This window comes from Mytilus galloprovincialis, chromosome 7 (assembly GCF_965363235.1).
Source record: "Mytilus galloprovincialis chromosome 7, xbMytGall1.hap1.1, whole genome shotgun sequence".
Lineage (NCBI taxonomy): Eukaryota > Metazoa > Mollusca > Bivalvia > Mytilida > Mytilidae > Mytilus > Mytilus galloprovincialis.
This window is the reverse complement of record NC_134844.1, coordinates 53,300,499-53,322,677: the sequence shown is the minus strand read 5'-3', so window position 1 is coordinate 53,322,677 and position 22,179 is coordinate 53,300,499. Positions and strand designations below refer to the sequence as shown.

The window sequence follows — 22,179 nt, the reverse complement described above, 5'->3', positions numbered from 1 at the left end:
GTTTTGGCGTTCCATAATTGTACGTGTGTTTCTCGGTCTTGTGTTTTCTGTATAGTTAGTGATAGACCGCTCTTTGTCTTTTACCATTAATAATTTTGGACTATTTTTCTAATGTATAAATGGTGAACAAATCGGTATGTCTCATTATATTTTTTTTAAGATGTAGTTATGTCCGAGAAATAGCATCATTTAAATCATTTTACAAATAAGGTTTCACATTTGTTCTTTAAGGTCATCATACAAATAGATATTTACAAAATAAAAATAAAAGTTAAATAAAGTAAGATAATTTTAAAGCTATATGAATGCAAAGAAAAGACTAGTTTTAATATGCATTTGAAGACAATCAACCATTCTATACAAAGCTGAAAGTCTGTGTAAATCGGAAATATTTATATGGAAAGTTGTGAATCACGTATTTATTTAACTGAATGATATCAAATTATCGTAAAACATGAACAAACTGGATAAATGCAGTTAATTTCATAGTCTAAACTTCCAGTGTATATATATAAAATGTACAAATAAAGATGCCAAACAATATTCACTTATAGAAATTAGTGCTTAATGTATCTAATCGATCTTACGAAGTTATAAAACATTGAAACATATGAATTGTAAGTCACGTGACTTGACTATTTTTCGATACATCAAAACGCAATAATATAAAACTAATTCTGTATGATGATGTTTAGCTTCAACTAGGATTATGGCGTCTATATGGAAGACGTATATGTTGTCCTGTTTATCAATTTTCTGTGAAACCACATCTAGTAAGTATTAATTTTTTCTTACGTTAATTCAATATAAAACGGACGTGCATGCATTCTGATATTACGATTATTTGAGTATGCACAGTACTAGTTTGTGAAGACTTGTATGTGCTTATAGTGCGGTGACAGAAGTGTAAAAAGTCGTCTAGATCGCGAGTTTAATCTCCCCAAATAACACACGACTAAAAATGGTCTTAACTTAAAGACAAATATGTCTTCTTTAGTTTTTGCCCTGTCGTCAGAATTTCGTACGGTCAAATTTTTCTAAAAAGTCGTTTTAATGACTAGTAGTATATTCGAGAGATTCAACCCCCCTTTTTCAAAATGAAAAAATGTGTATGTTTGCTTACATTTAATTGAAATAGTTTTTCCTGAAGCTATTTTAATATGTCAAAATATGCTATTCAGTATTTTATTTCCTTCTAATCTATAATATTTGCGAAGTTTGGACCGTTTTAAATTTGAGGTAATTTTAATTGCAAATTCAGTCACAAACTTTAAGTTTCTTCTTCATAGTGGTATTGAAAATTATCCCATAATATTTCAAGCATATAGTATTTCATAAAACTAATAAGTGATAAAAGTTTCGGGACCAAAATATAAAAAAAAACTTAAGAAATCTATGGAAAAAGAATGGAGAAAAAAACTTCAATTTCATCACGGAACTAAATCACTTGCCTTTCGTCACATTTTGTGTATTAGTCAATAATTTTTCTCTCAACTGATATGAAATTACTACCTTTTCGCTATTATTTACACATATTTTCAATTGAAGTGCACTGATATATGCCACATACTTCGTTTGTATTTGTTTATATTCGTTGGTTTTTTTTTTTTTGTTGTTATAAAACATCAAATATACTTTGTCAGAAAAGTCTTATTGTAAAATAAAAATAATTGACGGATAGTTTCAGTAAATATTCCGTGATATGTCAAGTCCGTTGCAACTTGCTCCATTAAGCCCAAAGAAAAGACAAAAGTCGTTAAATTTTATGCAGTGCATAAAATGCAAATTAAAAAAAAATCGACTGAAATTTTGAGTCAATTTACCAGTAGGTATAGGGAAGTCGATTTTTGTATCTGCATTGAATAAAAGATTGAATGAGATGAACATCAAGATGTTTCATGCGATAGCTGTTATAATTTGAAGAACTCCGTGTAGGCAGTTTATCGTCGTTAATGCTACAAAAGTTACACAAGTAAACATATTTGTTCCCCCTTTTAGAGCGAGGAAGCTTCTAATCTGACATTTAATGACGACATACAATTATCGGACTGTTGTCCCTCAGTTTCGGGTATTTGTACGCGTTCTAGAATGCAGTCGTTCAACTTGAGCGCTTGTATATTTTGTTGCAACAAAACATTTTAGAAAGATCCAAAACTACCGAAGTTTGAATCCGATGAGCGTACATGTATTAAGAATGTTTTATCCGTGTCAGATAAAGTTAAAGTTGAAATAGTTTCCCGTCCATCTTTTAAACTTCAAGCACTCTGTCATTTTGGTTGCAAATTTACAAATTACTTGAACACACCCGCGAAATCGCGGGCATTCAGAGCGTAGTTTAAAGTATGTAAAGTGTTGTTGGTAGAATTTTGTAAAATACAGATTGACTGAAGAATTTCAGCAAAAGTATCATAAGTCATAGGTTATTTGGGACAGGAAAATGTTTTTTTTCCCTCCACCTTTATTTCCAAAGTTTCCATTTTTTGGTTTTCTATCAATTTCAATATGAACATACATTTAGTATGTTATGAACATTTAAGTAAGGAGCCTGTAATTCAGTGGTTGTCGTTTGTTTATGTGTTACATATTTGTTTTTCGTACATTTTTTGTACATAAATAAGGCCGCTAGTTTTCTCGTTTGCATTGTTTTACATTGTTATTTCGGGCCTTTTAAAGCTGAGTATGCGGTATGGGCTTTGCTCTTTGTTGAAGGCCGTACGGTGACCTATAATTGTTAACTATTTGAAATGCCATATCTGCTGCTAGTCAATTGAAAACTGACCTCAAAATTTCAATGTCAACTGTAATAGACACAAATAACGGACAGATATTTCAGTCCGCTGCAAGTATACTTAGAAAAAACATCGAAACTCTACAGAAGAATACCCAACTTCGGATGAATTGTCTCTTCCTTCTTTAATACAGTCAATGCCTTCGTATTTATTGCAATACATTTTATGGGTACTCGATGAAACTACATACAGCCAAGACTATTCTCACTCAGGAAATGGCACCAGAGAAATTGCGTAAATGATAAGCAATTGTTGAGTCAATCGTTTGTGCGGCAAATTTGTTCTTACTCCTTTTCATTTGGGATTGGCTTTACAAATGTACCATGAGTTTGGTTTAAAACACCTTGTTGAAATATTGAATGCCAATGAATTTTATGCTTCTTAAAGTAAAGTGCGACGCTATCTAATGTGTTGCCAACCATGAAATTGAGCGAATTCAAGATAGGGTGTACGTCTCATATAATGTCTCCCCAGCATCTTTGCAGACGAGCATATGGATGTCATCACACCTTCCTACACACCCTTTTAGATCTTTGTTAAATCTTGGATGAATTGATAGTGATGGTTTGAAGCTGGTATTTGTTTTAGGAACAAATGTCTTCGGACATCCTACAATACCTTGTCTGTACTTGTAAAGCAAAACTCAAAATAATGTGTTTGTTTTGAGCAGAACCTTTCATGTGCAGACTTGTGGCCATGAGTGAAATGTGTAGAAATATAAAAACATGTCTTGTGACGGTTGGTGAAAATGAAGATGATGGAGATATCGGTTGATTTGGTATAAAGCTCGTTGCACTGGTACACACGGTCCCAGCCCCCAGGCTAGGGAAGTGTTGGCGCGCCCTTAAAAAAGTTCAACCCCGCCACCTTTTGTATGTGTCTGTTCCGAGTCACAAGACGGTAATGCAGTGTTTTTCGTTTGTTTCTATATACTATATAATTATTATTTGTTTCTTTCTTTTTTATTTTGTACATTAATCAGGCCGTTAGATTTTTCGTTTGTTATACCTTATTCATTTTGGAATTGAAGACTATGCAGTATAAATTTTACGCATTGTTGAAGCCCCTATGGGACCTATAATTGTTAATTTATGTCTCATTTCGTCCTATTTGGAGAGTTGACTCATTTGCAATCATATCACATCTTTTTTTTATGGAATACTTTTGAAGTTTGTGGTACGTTGCAAGGAAAAAAGGGGGGATATAGGTACAAAAACTATAATGTAATAGATATTAACCAGAGTGAAATACACAACAACAGATACATGTAATACTATGGAAGCAGTAATAATTGTGAAAAAAAACCCAAAAGCAACGAGTATTCTATAAAAAAATCAGAAGTATCCGCAAATTCAATTTGAGGTCATATTTGACTGTAGTGTTCTATTGCTTTGGTTTAATACCTCACCCAATATGATAGTTTAAAAAAATTTTTTTTTTTAAAGTATTGTCCTGCATGACACTTGATTTTTACCCGAAATTGAAATTTTTCATAAGGTTAAGGTGCTCTTAACATTTTATAGGATGAAAACTTGATTTTTGAAGTTTTGTTTATAAAACGTCGATTTAGGAATTGTTTTGATAAAAAATCTAAATGATTAAGGTTTATGTATAATAACAAACATTACTACAGCAAAAACAGTATCATTCGTATTTAGGTAGAGTTTAGAAATAGAAAAAAATGTCAAAATTGAAACCCTCCAAAATTTTCACAGATTTTTACATATGACCTTAGACCTCAATTTTAAAAAAAATGTGACCATATAAAGTCCTGACGACAGGCATATTATTATAGTACACGATTTCCTCTTTCCAATGATATATTATATAGTTGTGTGTTCGGTGGGGAGATTAAATTAAAAAAAAATCTGCCTTCAGTCACCGCACTATTACCTTCCCCGAGTACCTGCAATTAATCCCGATTTATGATGGAGTTCGTGTTGCTCATTCTTATTACCTCTGTTGTGTTTTATAAGATAATAATTGTCTTTTTTTATCGTTTTTTCGCTTTTAACCCTGATCTATATTTTTTTTAGGTTTAGAAACAATGAACCATGAGCTCATGCTGAGAAATGTCCTTTTTAACGAGTCCAGATATAGTTCCCAGATTATTCCACGGAGGAACGTTACGGAAAATATAGAAATTGTCATGAAGTGGAATTTTATAAGACTAGAAGGACTGGTATGTTTTATCTTTTAAACCTGGCTTACTTTTGAATGTTTGATTCAACCCACTAACAATGATAAGTAAATGCTATTGCAAAATGATAAGTACAAACAGTAAATTATTATTCTCTGTTAATTTTGTAGCTGCAACTGTATAACCAGTGGCTAATATACATTAAACAAGCTTAATACGGTGACATATAGTTGTTAATTTCTGTGTCATTTTGATCTCTCGTGGGGAGTTGTCTCATTGGCAATAATACCACATCTTTTTTATATTTAATCTTTTAGGGTTTTGTTTCGTAGTTTAGGTTTTTTGTGCTTTGTGAGAAAAGAAGTGCTTCCATGTGTCTCATCAATCTATATCCAATTTTGCCTAACTGGACTGAGTACTAATCGAGAATTTCAAGCGGATGATTACTACGATAATAGGGTTCTGCAATACTCAATTGACTGAATATATGTTAGGTTTTCACAGGGTTTGTACTTACATAAATAACACAACGGGTACCCTTGCCACATGTGGTGACTGGTCTGCTTACCTTGAAAATTACTTGAGATCACAACCATTTTATTGTGGAGTTCATGTTGCACAGTCTTTTGTTTTCTATGTTCTGTTTTGTGTACTATTGTTTGTCTGTTTGTCACTTTGTTTTTTCAGCCATGGTGTTGTCAGGTTATTTTACGACTTTTTGGTTTGAATGTTCCTTTGGTATTTTTAACTGTCGAATATTGTAAATATACCTAACAGAAATTTGGAAATTAGTTAATGTCGAGAAACCCATTGATATTTTTTAATTTTATGATATAGCTTTCTTAGTTTATATATACATCATACATTTATTCTTTTTCAGTTCGAAAAGGAATCACGACTCTCCCAAACTATTGGAATGGATTTGGTACGACATTTATTAAATCAATCATTACAACATATACATGTTATATCGGATAAAAGAAGTACATACATCTTCATGTGCACAGTTAACACATTAATTATTATATGCATTAAAGTGAATTTGGAAACGTTTTGAGTAGTCACCGAAACAATAAGCCAGTAAAAACAAGTTAATCATTAGAAAATCTACAAATACCAAAGAAAAAAAATATATATCAAAGACAGGCATAAAACCCAATTTAAGACCAATAATGAAAATATCACAAACGTTAAGACCATTTCCGGAATTAATTCATCAGAATCTGGTTATAACAGGTGCTATGAAATGATATGCTTAAATACTGGCCCTTATCATATTGATAATGTGACATGCAGTTATTTACAGTGTGTTCTTTGTATTATTAGATGTTTCACAAATATGTAAACAGATATCCATTTCTCGTGAAATGTATAAATGTGTAGATATAGTGTTAGTAATTGCAAATATATACATGACAATCGAACGACAATTGTTCCCCGTTTTTTTTTAGGAAAAGTCGGAAATAATAATCTATTAATGAAAATAAAATCATTATCATGTTTAAAGCAAGACCAGGGGCGTAGCTAGGCCAAAATGATGTATACGCAATGCCGGGGAAAGAAGTCATACGGTGAGGGGTCTGGAGGCCGCTCAAGGTCCCCAGAAGCTCTAGAGTAAATGGTGCAAAATCCTGCATTCTCGCGATTTCCTGGGACTGAAAATGACCTCACAGAAATCTAATTTTCATGAGTAACAAGTTAACTTTTGAAAATAATTAAATTTGAAAAAAAAAAATTAGAGAAAAAAAACTACTAATGTGTAGTGGGTAACGCTTATTTATATATTAGGTAACAATTAAAATATATAGTGCCACCACCATATATTTTAATTCGGCTACCTAATCAGTCTCAACCCACTATACATTCACTGAGAAAATCCAAATTTCTAAGCCTTAAAGGGTATTTTTTTAGCTTTTAATTCTCAAAGTTAGTTCTGAAAGTCAATGACCATTTCCTTTCCAGTTATCCAAAACCGTGTCTGTTGAAATTTGTTTTTCGTGGTATATGTTCAATAGAACAAGCCCAGATAAACGAATGGATTTCATTGTATTACTTTAGTCGTTCCATGGTACTGAAAGATTGTTCTATCGTTGCCGTCCAGACCGACATACATGCATATATGTTAAGTATTTTAAAGATTCCTGGGTATAAATCCTTGTTTATAACATCATAGTTTGGAAACCTTTAACTATACATTTGTATATAAATACTTTTGAAGTCCCAAAATCTACAAGGAAAAGCTTCAAATTAAATCTGAGTTCTTTTTATCAATTTCCAAAATCGAGTCTTTTATTTTTACAAAGCAAGGAAAACAAGCACTTAAATTTTGCACATGGAGAATAAGGACTTTAAATCTCGAGACACCTATAATTAAATGAACGAGGCACCCATCTTGCATGACCGAACATAAAATAAAAAAGTAAAAAACACGTTGATTGTCAAAAAAAAAAAAAAACGGCGAATATAGGTTGCAAAAATATTACCCTTAATAGAACATCACGTTTTATTTCATCAGTCATTTTGAAATCTTCAGAAAAGATGTCAGGGTAAGGAGGCATAGTAGACGCACTTATTGTATTCTGAAACCCCGAGGACTCAGCTATTTTAATTGTTTGCATCAGCAGCACAATCACGATGCTGGTCCCGAAAATGTAAAGAGAAAACTAGTTTCCGGAACGGAATATAGTTACAAAATGACTATTAACATATTTTTATAACACTTTATAATTAATTCTATTACTTAAGTTTTATTCTTACTAGATTTACCATATTTTTATTTTTGTCAAATTTTCGATGTGTACGCAACTGCGTTTTTGCGTACGGGTCGCTACGCGCCTGAAGACTAATAATTACTGAACGGGTTTATTGAATATGTTTTAAAAAAATCATGATTTTTTGTTTTATTTCTTTTTGTTATAGAAATGGAAAGATGACTATTTAGTTTGGGACCCCTCTTTATACGGAGGAAAATCATACTTGACAGCATCAGGGCAGGAAGTTTGGACACCTGATTTAACAATATTTAATCGGTTTGACAATTAATTTTATCATTTACATCATTATACTTGTGTTTATTTATTTATTGCCAGTTAGTTCTATTTTAAATATCTATGATTTATTTATTTATTTATAAAAGGTAAACTGACACACAATTTACCAACACGTTTTGTTCTTTCTTTTTATTATATTGAACATTTTAAATCCTCTTTTTAATAAACGCTTACTGAATACGATTAATCATTTTTCAATAATTTATTCTTGTATCCAAATTATACACAGAAATTTTTTTACTCTTATATAATAATTTGCAATGCATATTGTTTAGGTAAATTTAATAAATACATCTTTGCAAATGCATTATGTATAGGTAAACTTATATACATCTATTCTAAATTCTAACCATTTTTTTTTCAGACTTGAATCAAGCTTTTTATCAGATGGACTTCAAGCTGAAAAAGTTCTTGTCAAATACGATGGAACAATTAACGCTCAACCTTATGGGGAACTGAGCACTATATGCAACGCTGATACAGCATCATTTCCTGCCGATTGTACGAAATGTAACATAATTATCGGAGCGTCTGCTGTCAGCCAACAACATATATTCGTTTGGGACGAAAATGAATCGTTAACTGGATTTGACGATGATATAGATAGTCATGCGTTCTGGGAAATCTGGCGTTTAGAGAAATTGCCTATCGTTGCGTCTTTTGCTGAAATTCATATCTATTTGCTGAGGTTACCTGCACATTACATTTACAACATTGTTATCCCTGCATCTGCACTATCTATACTTGCTGTTTTAGCGTTCTTTATTCCGATAGAAGAAGGTGAACGTCTTGGTTTTGGAATGACGATTTTTCTATCGTTTATGGTCTTGATGCTGCAAGTAAGCAGTATTTTACCAGAAAACTCCAAAAGCGTTTCCGCTGTAGGTAGGTTTATTTTTCAATTTCAAAGTCTACTAAAACTTGATCTGCTTAAGTATACATCATATCCAAAATATCGTAAAAATAAAAAAAATGTTTTATAGCAACAAAAATATATCATATCTGTCTACAATATAAGTCAATAAGATGTACATTGAATTGGGGAAGTTAACCCGAAATACAATTTGTAAATATAAATGAGGCCATTAGTTTTCTCGTTTGAATTGTATCATATCGTCATGTCGGGGCCTGTTAAAGCTGACTATGCGGTATGAGCTTTGCTCATTGTTGAAGGCCGTACGGTGACCTAGAGCTGTTAATTATTGTGTCATTTTGGTCTCTTGTTGAAAGTTGTCTCAATGGCAATCATGCCACATCTTCTTTTTTACATGAAAAGAAGAAAAGCAATACAGGTAAACCAAACTTTTAGTAACATCTCGTTTACAATAAGTTATCCCTACTTCAAATCACGCCGGTTTTTGTGAATACCTCAAATAAAGATGAACAACAGATCTGAAGTATTGCTAAATGCCTACTTAAATGTAAACAGAATTGCAATACTATCCGTCAACAGTTAAAATACCTATCTATCAACAAAATAAAAAATGATATCTAACTTAATATAAATGTTTAATTACCTTTAATAGCATTTCAATTACTATTTTGCGTCACAAAAAATCTAAATATGGGTCGTTTATTTATTAGCTAGCAGGAAAAATTTAAGAAATACAATTTAGTGGTCAAAAATCGTATGCGAGACGGATTAAACATTTATCCTTTTTAACTGATAGAGACACATATGCATATGCAAATTTTTTTTTAACTACACACATTTGAACACACTTATTTGCACATCAACATCTACATACCAATACAAGACATAAGATCATTACGTACCTAATATTTTTAATCTGTTTCAGGTAAATACTTTTTACAGTTGACTTGCAGCAGCTTTGTAGCTGTTTTCAATTCTGTTGTTTTAAGTTATGTTGGCAGTAGATCAGAAATTCCGAAATATACATGTCCACCGACTTCTATTCAACCCACTTCAGATGACAGTTTCTGCAAAAGAGATCAAGTCATTGCTTTGAACAACCAACAAGTAGATACAGGCGATACCAAACCGGAAACATTACAGCAACACGATAACGCAAGAAATAAATGGAAGATTATTGCATATAAAAGGCTGAGGAAATATTTTAGACCTCTACCAATATTTGATTGGGTTACTTTACTCGCCTGCTTTATAACTACAGTATCTGCACATGTTGAGCTGTTGAATGTCATGAATACAAGTACATGCTCTGATGTGGAATAGAAAAAGCAGAAAATGAGTTCCAGTAGTGCAATATTCAATGTTCAAGATAAACTTCTTCAGTCTCCATGTGAGCATAAACTTGATGTCCTACTATATAACATGAGCTGTTTATCGTGCATTTTTTTTTGTAGTTTATTTCCATTCTTTTAAAAAGGAATCAGTTGACGAAGCATTTGTTCTCAAATTAGTGATCATGGATTTGGGTTTATTTTTCATATTTGATTTACAACCTTTTATCAATTAAACTTGTAGATCAGCCTTTTTCCTGTATAGAAGCATTTTTTGTTGGTTGATTCGAGTTCTGAAATGATTTAACTTGGTCGTTCTCTTATTTCAATTTTAAATGTTTACATTCTTTTCTTTAATAACTGAACACGCATGGTACAAGCGTAACCCATATCCAATAAAAACTGAAGTTTAAGGTTCCTGCGATATTTATTGATGAGTGCTCACTTTGATTTGCGTTTCGTCAAAACGAGAGTGGTAAATTGTCACTTGTTCAACCTATCACGAAGAGAGGTAAAACCACTATAAAAACACCTGAAGGAAGCTGTACGTCAAAAAAATATTGATAATATCTAGATAAACATATCGATGTCACAACGAAAATGGATTACAAAAATAAAAAAAGTAATAAGATATGGTTGTATTGCCAATAGAACATCCATAAAAAACAGCAAAAAAATACGTAAACATTAGTAACTAGTATATGCACTTCAACAATGATCAAAACTTATGCTTGTTTCACAACTATAACAATCCCGAAATTACAAATAGGAAACAGAAAAACAGAAAGATGATAACTTTATTTCGTACAAAACAAGAAACGAAAAACGAACACGATACATGTGAATAGCACAACAACAACGACATCAAATGGATAAAAGGTACATTGACAAGGGACACATTCGTATTGTGGACAGTGGTTGCACAGTGCACACCACATTTAGTTGAAAAGGGTTTGACTTATAACATCGATACAAAGCAATAACAACTAACAAATGTATTACATAGATATATACTAGGATACTATAATTATAAATACCGGGAATTTCTACACACTGGAATGAGAATCGAAAATATTTTAAATTTGGAAAATGACTTAAATAAGTGCAGAAATTAGAATACTACTTTTTCTTTAAAAATACTTTTAAAATATAAATTAAATTAAACGTATGTATTGATCATCTGTCTTTTTTTTTTATCTAGTTATGAAAAAGAAGATGTGGTATGATTGCCAATGAGACAACTATCCACAAAGTTATATTGTTTGATCCTTATCATCTCTGTTCCTAATTGAAATTAAAGCGTTCAATATCAATAACACACTATACATAATTTCGACGAATACAAAACAAAAACACAATTAATATATTACAATGTACAAATTAGACGACAGTTTTGGTGAAGAAGATCTAAGACTGCAAAAACATATCGTTGCGACACAGACCTTTATTTTAATGTATTGACCAAACAATTCATGATTGAGATTTTAAAACCTCACCAAAAATACCAGGTTGATAATATGTTACGCCAGACGCATATGATTTTTCAGTGGCGCTCGAATCAACCATTGTGAAAGCATCTAGTGTCATTTTATTTCATTATTGATGACTCTGTAAATTGCTTGTATCAGTCTATGGAAGAACCGAATCGATATAAACTTTTCTTATATCAACGAGCGATATTGTCTTATATCAACGAGTTGCATTGTGGGAAATTTCAGACGAATATTAGCATTTGTACGAAGAAAGGCAGATTTCTCGGTATAAAGTAATGACTCTTTTCTTAAAACAGGGTGACATTTAACACGACATTTCCATGAATTATTTTATGTAATAACAAGCAAGGTATATTTAAACGAGAAAATTGAATTGTTGAATAAATGAAACATAAATGCACGATTTATCATTTGTAGATGTACTCATTCAATAAATATCATGTAGCAAATTTAGTGGAATGCAATCGAGATGAATTCAATTGTTTACTAAGCCAAAATCACCTATGAGTCAAAGATACTGCTATATTGTATTAAATCAATGCGATGTTTGTCTTATATCATAGCGATGTTTATTTTAATATAAAAAAAAATTATGAATGCTATACTTTTCTAATATAACTGCTAAAGTTTTCTAATATAAAATGAATACGATGACACGTCACAATGCATGTCAAGAGAACCGCAAACATAATTCACAAACTGAGTTCATGACCGGCTCCGGGTCCGATCAATGCATTTGAATAGGGACATACGGTTGAAACCCCCCCTTTTGGAAAACGGCTGGATCCGCCCTTGAGGTCACACTGCTATAGCGTATCCACATGGGTAATATCGAAATAGACAAAAAATATCATTACTTAAAACAAAACAAAAAAACATTCATTCAAACAATCCAATCCAATACAGCTCCAAATTACAATGAATATTCAAATGGTAAAATAAATATTCCAAACAAATTAAAATGTACAAATGCTGATGTCCCGACTATATATATATGCCTCAGACTATAAATTGAACAACTTCAGATACAACGAAAATCAAAAATCTTGTCAAACAGAAAATGTATTTATTATTAACATAGACAAAAAATATTGAGAAGGAAAACAGTTCTTTTTGGATATCAAAGACTTTTCACGTTGGTAAATCGATATCTCTATTAACATAATCAGCTCGCCGCGTGGAGGCTGTTTTACATCGCGATGACCGTGAGGGCATTCCGATGTATTGTTGCCACATAGATTTGACTTTCGTTTTTGACTGGTAACCGATCATATAAATACGCGAACATTTCTTAGTGCAAAATAACAATACGTATCGCTTGTCATAAATTCATTTCTTCAATGAATACTAATTAAATGTTTAGAAAACAAATAAATAAGATGTAAATTTCTGTTGACGTTAGAAATGTGTATATATCTTTTCTATATTTATAAATTAAGATCGTTCAGTGCTGTTTTTTTTTTTGGTATTTGGATTGACGTAATCGTGCTTGTACCATCGTTACCGTTAAAACTTTAGAAGTGTGCTAGTTCATATTGCACTTTACAAAAGATTAAGCACCCAAATGACGTTTTTGGAGGACTGGAAAGCAGTTATTTGTAAGGGGAAATTTTAAAGATTTATAGATATAAGAAGATGGTGCATGAGTTCGAATGAGACAACTTTCCATCAAAGTAATAATTTGTTTCAAGTAAACCGTTATAGATCAAAGTAGGGCCTTAAACACGGAGCCTTGGCTCACAGCGAACACCACGCTATATAAGAACCAAAAAAATACTAGTGTTGAACCATTGAAACAGGAAAACCAACGGTCTAATGTGTATAAAAAAAGGAGATTCAAAAGTACAGGTAAGATTTTGTCGAATAAATCTGAACGAGGACAGCATGATTCATCTTTGTCACACATTAGTTTCATTGTCATCAATAAAGAAAGTCTTCCATGCGTGCATTCGTTGCGAGCATATCAGATATATATTATTACGGTGCGTTCATTATAAAATTTGCTAAATGTTTATATGTGAGCAATAATTTTGATACTTAGCCATTTGATTACGACATTGTTTATTAAACCCCATCGGTACTTGCATTTTCAAGAGAGCCGTGGTGTAGTGGTAAGTGCATTGGACTACTAACGCAAAGGTTTCTGGTACGATTCCCGTTCGGGATGAAAATTTTAGGAACTCAATTTTCGGCTCTCCCTTGACACCATTTGCGAGTATGGTCTTGAGGACACAATGATAGTCCGTCGAAAGGGGACGATAAATGGCTGACCCGTGTTAAGAGAGATCCATATCTCTTGCACGTTAAAGACACCCTTGTAGATTTCGAAAAAAGTAGGCTAATGCCGCCTACAAGGCAGCACTCGCACCCGCAAAGTAGAAAGGGATTAATATAAGTTGCAAAACTTGTTTCCCGATCCACTATAAATAAATATGTTTAAACTAACTGGCATTTTCAAATTTTGAAAATGGCGGATTGAATCTGGTTTTATAGCGCGCTAAATCTCTCACGTGTATGACAGGCTCATCAAATTCTGTCATATTTACAACGATGCGTGAACAAAACAGACATAACAGGTAAAATTGTCAAAATATGGGTACAGCAGTCAAATATTAATACTAACAATCACTAATATTGATATAACAAAAACAACGCTATATTTTAAAAGTATCGCATTGATATTAGAACTAATAGCATTTGTATATTTATGTATATAAGAGAAAAGAACAGCACTGTAAATTTTACACGGACGTAAACGTTTACTTCTAACTACATTTTCATCATGGAATGTCTGCATATTAACAATTGATATAAGACAATATCGCTATGTGATATAAGAAAAGTTTTTATCGATTCGCTTCTTCCATGGACTGTGTATGCAAGGAAAACAAACTAGCGATGAAGTCTATATAGTGTGAACATGAACGAAAGAACACATTTACTCGCATTAACGATGACAAACAATGTCAGTACCTTGTGTCTATACTTAAAGACCATCGTGTATTATTTGTAAAGATGATTCAGAATGTATTTTTCAACAAGATCTTGGTATATTCCTATTAACTTTTCTTTTAAAAGGACAAGATGTTATTTGAGGTAACCCTGGTTCAATAACTTTCTGCTTAAACACTGGTGACGTTTTACAAAGTCTGATCAACAAATGCAAGCTTATGAATACCTAATGAGTTGGGAAATGTATTTCCCATATGCAGATGAAGTTTGTTATTTTGTTTTTAGTGTAAAATCTTTAGAAAATTATCGTTTGCGACAAATGTATCCGGCTTCTGTAAACGATAGCAACACATGTGATAGGTTATTACTGCAACTGGAGAACATTGTTTTAACTTGTATTTAAATAATTCCTCATTAAAAATAACGCATTCTCATAATAATTGAACATTTGTAGTTGTAAACTAGCTATCACGCGTCGTGAATATCATCACCCTTAAGCGAAAGGACCATCGCACTTTTGTGTGCCCATCGTATTTCATCGTCCCCATTTTACCTCAGTGACTTAATAATTTATTAAAGGAAAGTTTGAAAAATAACTTTATCATGTTTATAGATCGAGTCTTTTTCCAGATATGAAGGTATTTTCTTACTGTTAGAGAACATGAATGTACTTAATTTGAAATGTTTTAACTGAATTCAATGTCGACAATTTTAAGTCTGTATATTATATTACTTTTACTTCATCGATGAAAGTGTTCCACTAATGTGTCTATTAAGAATTATGTCAATACAACTAATGGAAATACAAATTTACTGTTAATTTAACGTATATGGATGCAAATGTAGTATGTATTGAAAAGTTGATTTAACTGAATTATAAAACATTGCAAACATAACTGTAAAATTCACATGGTAATCCACGTGACTGATTTGTGGACAAAGTAATTACAATAGATATTAACAAAACGGAAAAGGTATAACAACACTGTTTTACATGTATTCACGATCGAAGAGGACATGACTTCTAGTGTTACTGTATTAACTGTTGCGTATTTATCGTTTATTTATCAATGTATATCTTGTAAGTATTACGTATTTATTGTAGTTGCGCTTCATTTTTTTTTATATCTTGACCAAATGTTAGTTTGCAAAATGTTTTAGAGTTACATAAACTTGTATTGAATTTCAAACACATTTTTAGAAGAAGAAAACGCTTCGAATACATCAAATAAGTAAAGTGTACTTGTAAATTTTTCAATGATTTTATTTCGTATCATATTTTGTATGTTGTTTCACTATATTTTTTGGCGAAACCGTTATGCATTTGTTTGTTCACCCATCACGTTGTAATTGTTTATTTAATTGGTTTCATACACTTGTTTCTTTTAAATGAGAATCAAAAGAAGTATGCCTTAATTCGGCTGTTTACTTCATATAAAACGGCTTCTTGTGGTGATGTTATAGAATTTGAAGAGTAAGAAAGGCGTATATTTATTTTTTTTTTCAATTTGATACCAATTTATAACGTATAATAGATTCAAAATGTTTCATTCGTTATATCGATCAAACTACACTGAATCATGGAGCTAATGATAAATTATATGTGAGATAAAAGAGTCACTGTGGTGTCCATGCAAACTATTTGTATTTAAACTTTGAAACAATCGTGCGTGCTTCTGTGTTTTAGTTTGTTTCTTTTATATTTGTGTACTCTTTCTATCATCACAGCTTTTCCTTTTTATTTGTGTTTTGCGGTTTTCAAATTTTTATGGAAAGGAGTCATGGCTGTGGTCACTATAAACGGTAAAGCAGTTGCCAATCTGAGTACAGGAAAACAATTATGATTGAAGCTGTCGTATTCATGTTCTAATTCGCCTCTTTGACTCAAGTACTCATATTTTATTAAAAGCATACTAAGGCATATAACTCTAAATTATTAAAAGTCTAAAATAAGCAATTTCCGACGAATTGACTCGATGATGCATATAACTATTTCGTAAATAATTTAGTCTAGACGTCATCTAATTCACCACCGAGATGACATCAAAAGACTACCGAAAGTCATATAACCCAATATACAGATAAAAAAGATAAGCATAGACCGCGAGCACGTGTAATTTGATTTTTCTAAGTCTGTTTGATTTGATATTAAAGGTGAAAAAATATGAGTGTTGTGTACTGTGATTGTAACTGATTAAGAGAATCGTACAATACGTAAGGTATTACAGTGCTTTACCATGGTGTTGACAGTTTGTTTTTAATATATGAGTTTGAAATTCTCTTAAAAGACAATGCAGTTGTATTGGATATTACCCTTGTGCTTTAATAAAAATTTGATAATTCAAAAAGATGTATTTATTTTAATATATCAATTGTATCTAAAAACAAATGTTGTGTTTATTGTCTATCGTAAAAAATTCTTGAATAAACACTACCAGTTATTCGAAATAACTACATTTGTTCTGTTTAAAATTTATGGAACGGCAGTTTACCAATATTGAACTATCATAAATCATGTCAGAAGATATCAATCAAGGGAGAAAACAAATACTAATTAAGGTAATCACACGACGGCCTTAAAAAACGAAACAGACAACGTCAATACCATGCATTGTGAAATCAAATCCTGACACGGGAATAGGAAGCAGCACGTAAATCTGAACAAAAAACAATGTGAGTTTTCCTTATAGTTTTATCGTTCTGTTGTAGGTTTACAGAACGTTAATCCGGAAATCGTATTACGTAGTGCCCTATTTAACGAATCCACGTATAATGCACAGGTTATCCCACGTCGAAATGTTACAGATACTGTTCAGATAAGCTTGAAGTGGAATTTTTTAAGACTAAAAGATCTGGTATGATATATACTTAAATTTAGTACATTAATTACAAGAAAACCAGTTAGCTGTTTTACTAATTACAAGCAAGGAGCAGCAAGTATCGTTTGTTATCAAGCTTGAAATCGCTGTCAAATACAATGTTTATATCCCATTGAATTATACATATCGAATACCTTACCACTCATTGTATATTGGTGACAAATGTCATTAAGGAACACGTATGTTGAATAAGATCGAATGTGTTAAGCATCTCAGCAAACTTTTTGTAACTTACTTGTACATGTTGCATTGCTACTTTTGTACTATTATACAAAATACCATCTAATATCAACGGTGTTTGTTCTCTTATATTTTTAGTCAGATAAAGAAGCGAGACTTACACAGACTATAACAGTTGAATTGGTGAGTCGTTTTGTAATACCAATCAATCTAATCAATTGAATACCAGTACGTTAACATTGCTATTATTACCCTAGCAGATCTGGTTTAAACGAAATAACATTTAAAGGACAATAAAAATAACCAGATTGTGAAACCTAGTCTCATTAAAAATTGGAGATTTTAACGAAAACAATAATACCTTTCATCAACAACAACAATATGCGCTACTTGAAAATGTTATGAAATAAAGAAATTCGTATTGTAATACATTCTATTCAATTCAATTTTTATTTTTAGAAATGGAAAGACGAATTCTTAGTTTGGGATCCCTCTTTATATGATGGAATATCCTATTTTACTGCAACAGGAAGAGAGGTGTGGACACCAGAATTCTTAATTTATAACAGGTTAGATTTGTTTGTTATCAGATACATTTACAAATGTGTACTATTTCATTCTTTTACTTGTTTGTTCGTGCATTTGTATTAATGTTGTTAATTAAGACAATCGTAATAAGTTATTAATATTTTGTTATCTTTCATTTGGACAGCATCAAATGCTTTTGAATTAAACAGTACGTATACAAAGTCTTACTCCCATTTCAGGCTAGAATCAAGTTTTTTGTCTGATGGACTGCAAGCAGAACAAGTACTTGTTCAGAACGATGGAACAATTCTTGCACTGCCATTTGGAGAGCTTAGTACTATATGTAGTGCCAATACCGAATTATTTCCAGCGGATTGCCAAAAATGTTCTATAGCTCTTGGGTCGACCGGAGTCAGTCAACAGCAAATGTTTGTCTGGGACGACAATGTAGCAACCATCGGATATGATAAAAACAAAGATGACCATGCATTTTGGAAGATCACGAATGTAGAGAACACATCATTTCCGTCATTTCTCAAATTAGAAATATATTTGAAACGATTGCCTGCACATTATATCTACAACATAGTGTTTCCGGCCTCTGCCTTATCTATACTAGCAGTTCTATCCTTCCTTATCCCAATAGATGAAGGCGAACGTCTTAGTTTTGGAATAACAATATTCCTTTCTTTTATGGTATTGATGCTTCAAGTTAGTAGTGTTTTACCAGAAAACTCCAAAAGTATTACCGCTGTTGGTATGTACATTTGAATGTCAATTTTAAATTGCTAGCTTTCTAAGATTATTATTTTAAGTTGACAATCGAAGTCATATCGAAATTTATATACAAATAAAAAGAGAGATTATATGCAAACATTAGCATCAATATTTTAAAAACAAACGGTTGTGATGAGAAATAAACAGAAAGGAAAAAATGCAATTAAATTGTACTGTTTATGTTTAAGAGAAGGCAACTATTTCGTGTGGTCTAGCGGGACGGCTACAGTGCAGGCGATTTGGTGTCACGATATCTCAGTTCCATGGGTTCGAATCCCGGCGAGGGAAGAACAAACAATTTGCAAAAGCAAATTTACAGGTCTAACATTGTTGGGTTAACGAGTTATATATATATATATAGTAATTGACAATGCTCATCGCTAAAAAGCTAAAACAAAATACGACAATATTGATGATATAAATGTTCCCTTTCGAACATTCCATTTATTAATCTATATCTAAAAAGCAAACAATATAGATTGATAGCTCCTAATCTATTCGATAAAGCACACATTTTTAATTGTTTGGCTTTATAACTATTTTGATCTGAGCGTCACTGGTGAGACAAAACAAGCGTCTGATGTATTTAATTATAATCCTTGTACCTTTGATAACTATTTCATAATGATTATCATAGTTTCCTGAATACATGATGTCAGCGTACAAGAAAAGATATGAACCAAGACATCCTTACTGCCAAGTTAAGCTTATTACACCGATGTTAAAGACATCAACAGATGAAATATGACACATCTTCATCACAGATGAATACAAATTTATCATTCCGCGTTTGAATGGATTACCTTTTCAAAGATTCTTTTTTCTATTTCCACTTTTTCTATTTACAAGACGATTGCCACAGAAGAACAGACGACGCCTTTCCTTCTGATATTTTTTTACACTACCTGTGCTATAATTCGTTCTCCTTAATCTTTAGTTTAGGTATGTGGTTTAGCTACCAGTATGATTTCTTTCCTTCAGATGAATGTTTTTTTTATTAGTTTTAGTTTACTGTGTTTACCTATAAAGGAATGAAAGTGTTTTAAGTATTCTGTGGTAAAATTCTCATATCACTTAATATGAAAACAATGCATTTGAACGACATTCAGTATTAGATCGCCAAGCAAACTCACACATGCAACATTTTGCGGCATAATGCAATTTTGTTATTGTCCGAAATGTATCGCCATCAATTACTTATTCTACGAAAAATTAAACATATATGTCTTATGTTTATTGGACGCTAGAATTGAGTTACTGTCTTTTTTTCTATTTTGTTTCAGGGAAATACTTTTTACAGATAACGTGTAGCAGTCTTATAGTAATATTTAGCTCTGTTGTTCTGAGCTATTTTGAGAGAAAATCAAACATTGATAGATGCACATGTCGACTGAATTCTGTTCATCCCAAATTACATGGCGGTGTATGCAAAAATGAACACAAAATTGCGTTCGAAGAACAACAAAACTGTACTGACCATATCACGACCGGTATTAAAGAGCACTCTGACAAGACTATGGACCGTTTTAAGATGTGGGGGTACAGAAAGCTGATGCGATATTTTAGGCCCATTAAGTTATTTAGTTGGGTAACTTTACTTTCTTGTTTGATAGTTACTATTTACGGGCATATTGAACTTTATATGATTATGAATGATGAAACGTGTAGGATATCGGATTTATATTAATCGTAATGCCATACTATTTTACTATAACGACGGATATATTAATAGGAACAACAACTGATTTAATATTATCTATTTGTTAAGTATCACTTTTAGTTTGTGACATCTTTAATACTATAGTGAATTTATGCACAATAAAATGCGATTTAATTAATATCGGGGGAATCACTTGTTTTTTCGTTGTTTTTTTTTTTTGGTGTTGCATTAATATTATATTCTCCCTCTCATTCAATAGATATAACTGGATTCACTTACAGGCAGTAAGGTAAATCTTTCTGAAATAAAGACAATAGCATTAGTGTAAAAATGAGATTTTTCATTGAACATGCGTTAAACATATTGAATAAAACTTGTTTCGAAGTTACGTCCTTTATTTGTGGGATAGCAATCTGTGGGGTCTTGGTGAGCCAATTAATATTTTGAAACAAAATAAGAAATTGCACAATTACTTCCTACCATTATCAAGTCTCAAAACAATGGAAACCGTCATGCTTATTCTCTTCCCTTTTAAAAAATACAAATTGAACAGTCATATAACAACACTTACGTGAAGGGGATTACAGGAGAGAATGTGTACATGATAAAAATATAAACTCTGAGATAACGGTTCAAGGGATAACAAAAACACAATTTATAAACAACATTATCTTCTAATGTGTTGATTAGATATTACATTGTATATCGTTTTACCCTTCAATATTTATGAATAAAAAAAGTAGGTACAAATGTATCAAGTTACAACGTCAATAACAGACCGACCGTTAAACTATTTTAAAAGAGGATTTATCAAGAAGGTCATTAGACCGTGTTTGATGGAAAAAGCTTTTCTACTATGCATTGATATCAAATACAGAGATGTGGTACTTTTGCCAATTAGACAGTTTCTAGTATACACCTGACCTTGAAGTCATAAAACTTTGTTCAGTGCTCGGAGCACAAAAAATCATGCTCAAAACATGAAATCCAGCACTGTGATTGATTGATTTTGAAGTATGAGTACAAAAAACTGACTCAAAAGACTAGAAGGTCAGAGCTCAAAGAACATTTTGGTGAGAAAATATGTCGTCTTAGAACCAACGGTCTAATCAATATAACATTAGGTATCAAATACAGAAATATGGTACGATTGCCAATTAGACAACTTCTAGAAAACACCAGGATCCTCGGTCATAAAAATTTACTCGGAACTTGGAGTACAAAATTAGTGCTCGAAACACCAAATCCAGTATTTTGATTGGTTGATTTTTGGTCTGAGTACGAAAATCATGCGCGAAAGTTTAATGACCGCTAGGCCAGAGCTCAAAGAACAGTTTGGTGCGCAAATATGGCGTCTCTTTTTTTGGTCATTAGAAATATCTGAAATGGTGGCATTCACATTAATTTGACTAATTCTTAATCGATAAAATATCGTATCAAAATTAACTCTTATAATTTACATTTCTTTCCTGGTTCATACAAATACAACAAAGACTATTTAAAAAGGGAGCGCACAGTTTTATATA

General features: G+C 31.9%; 2 protein-coding genes across 2 annotated transcripts; both read left to right on the top strand.

Annotated features, from left to right (window-relative positions):
* The first annotated feature begins 4,831 nt into the window (after nucleotides 1–4,831).
* LOC143081765 (neuronal acetylcholine receptor subunit beta-3-like) lies at nucleotides 4,832–10,374 on the top strand. The gene is made up of 5 exons (XM_076257480.1): nucleotides 4,832–4,971; nucleotides 5,810–5,854; nucleotides 7,849–7,958; nucleotides 8,344–8,864; nucleotides 9,779–10,374. The coding sequence occupies exons 1-5, from the start codon at nucleotides 4,837–4,839 to the stop codon at nucleotides 10,174–10,176; spliced, it is 1,209 nt and encodes a 402-aa protein (XP_076113595.1). The 5' UTR covers nucleotides 4,832–4,836; the 3' UTR covers nucleotides 10,177–10,374.
* Nucleotides 10,375–15,589: 5,215 nt separating this feature from the next.
* On the top strand, nucleotides 15,590–21,186 carry LOC143081764 (neuronal acetylcholine receptor subunit beta-3-like). Its single transcript, XM_076257479.1, has 6 exons — nucleotides 15,590–15,710; nucleotides 17,339–17,484; nucleotides 17,827–17,871; nucleotides 18,148–18,257; nucleotides 18,456–18,973; nucleotides 20,277–21,186. The coding sequence occupies exons 1-6, from the start codon at nucleotides 15,647–15,649 to the stop codon at nucleotides 20,678–20,680; spliced, it is 1,287 nt and encodes a 428-aa protein (XP_076113594.1). The 5' UTR covers nucleotides 15,590–15,646; the 3' UTR covers nucleotides 20,681–21,186.
* The last annotated feature ends 993 nt before the right edge of the window (nucleotides 21,187–22,179 follow it).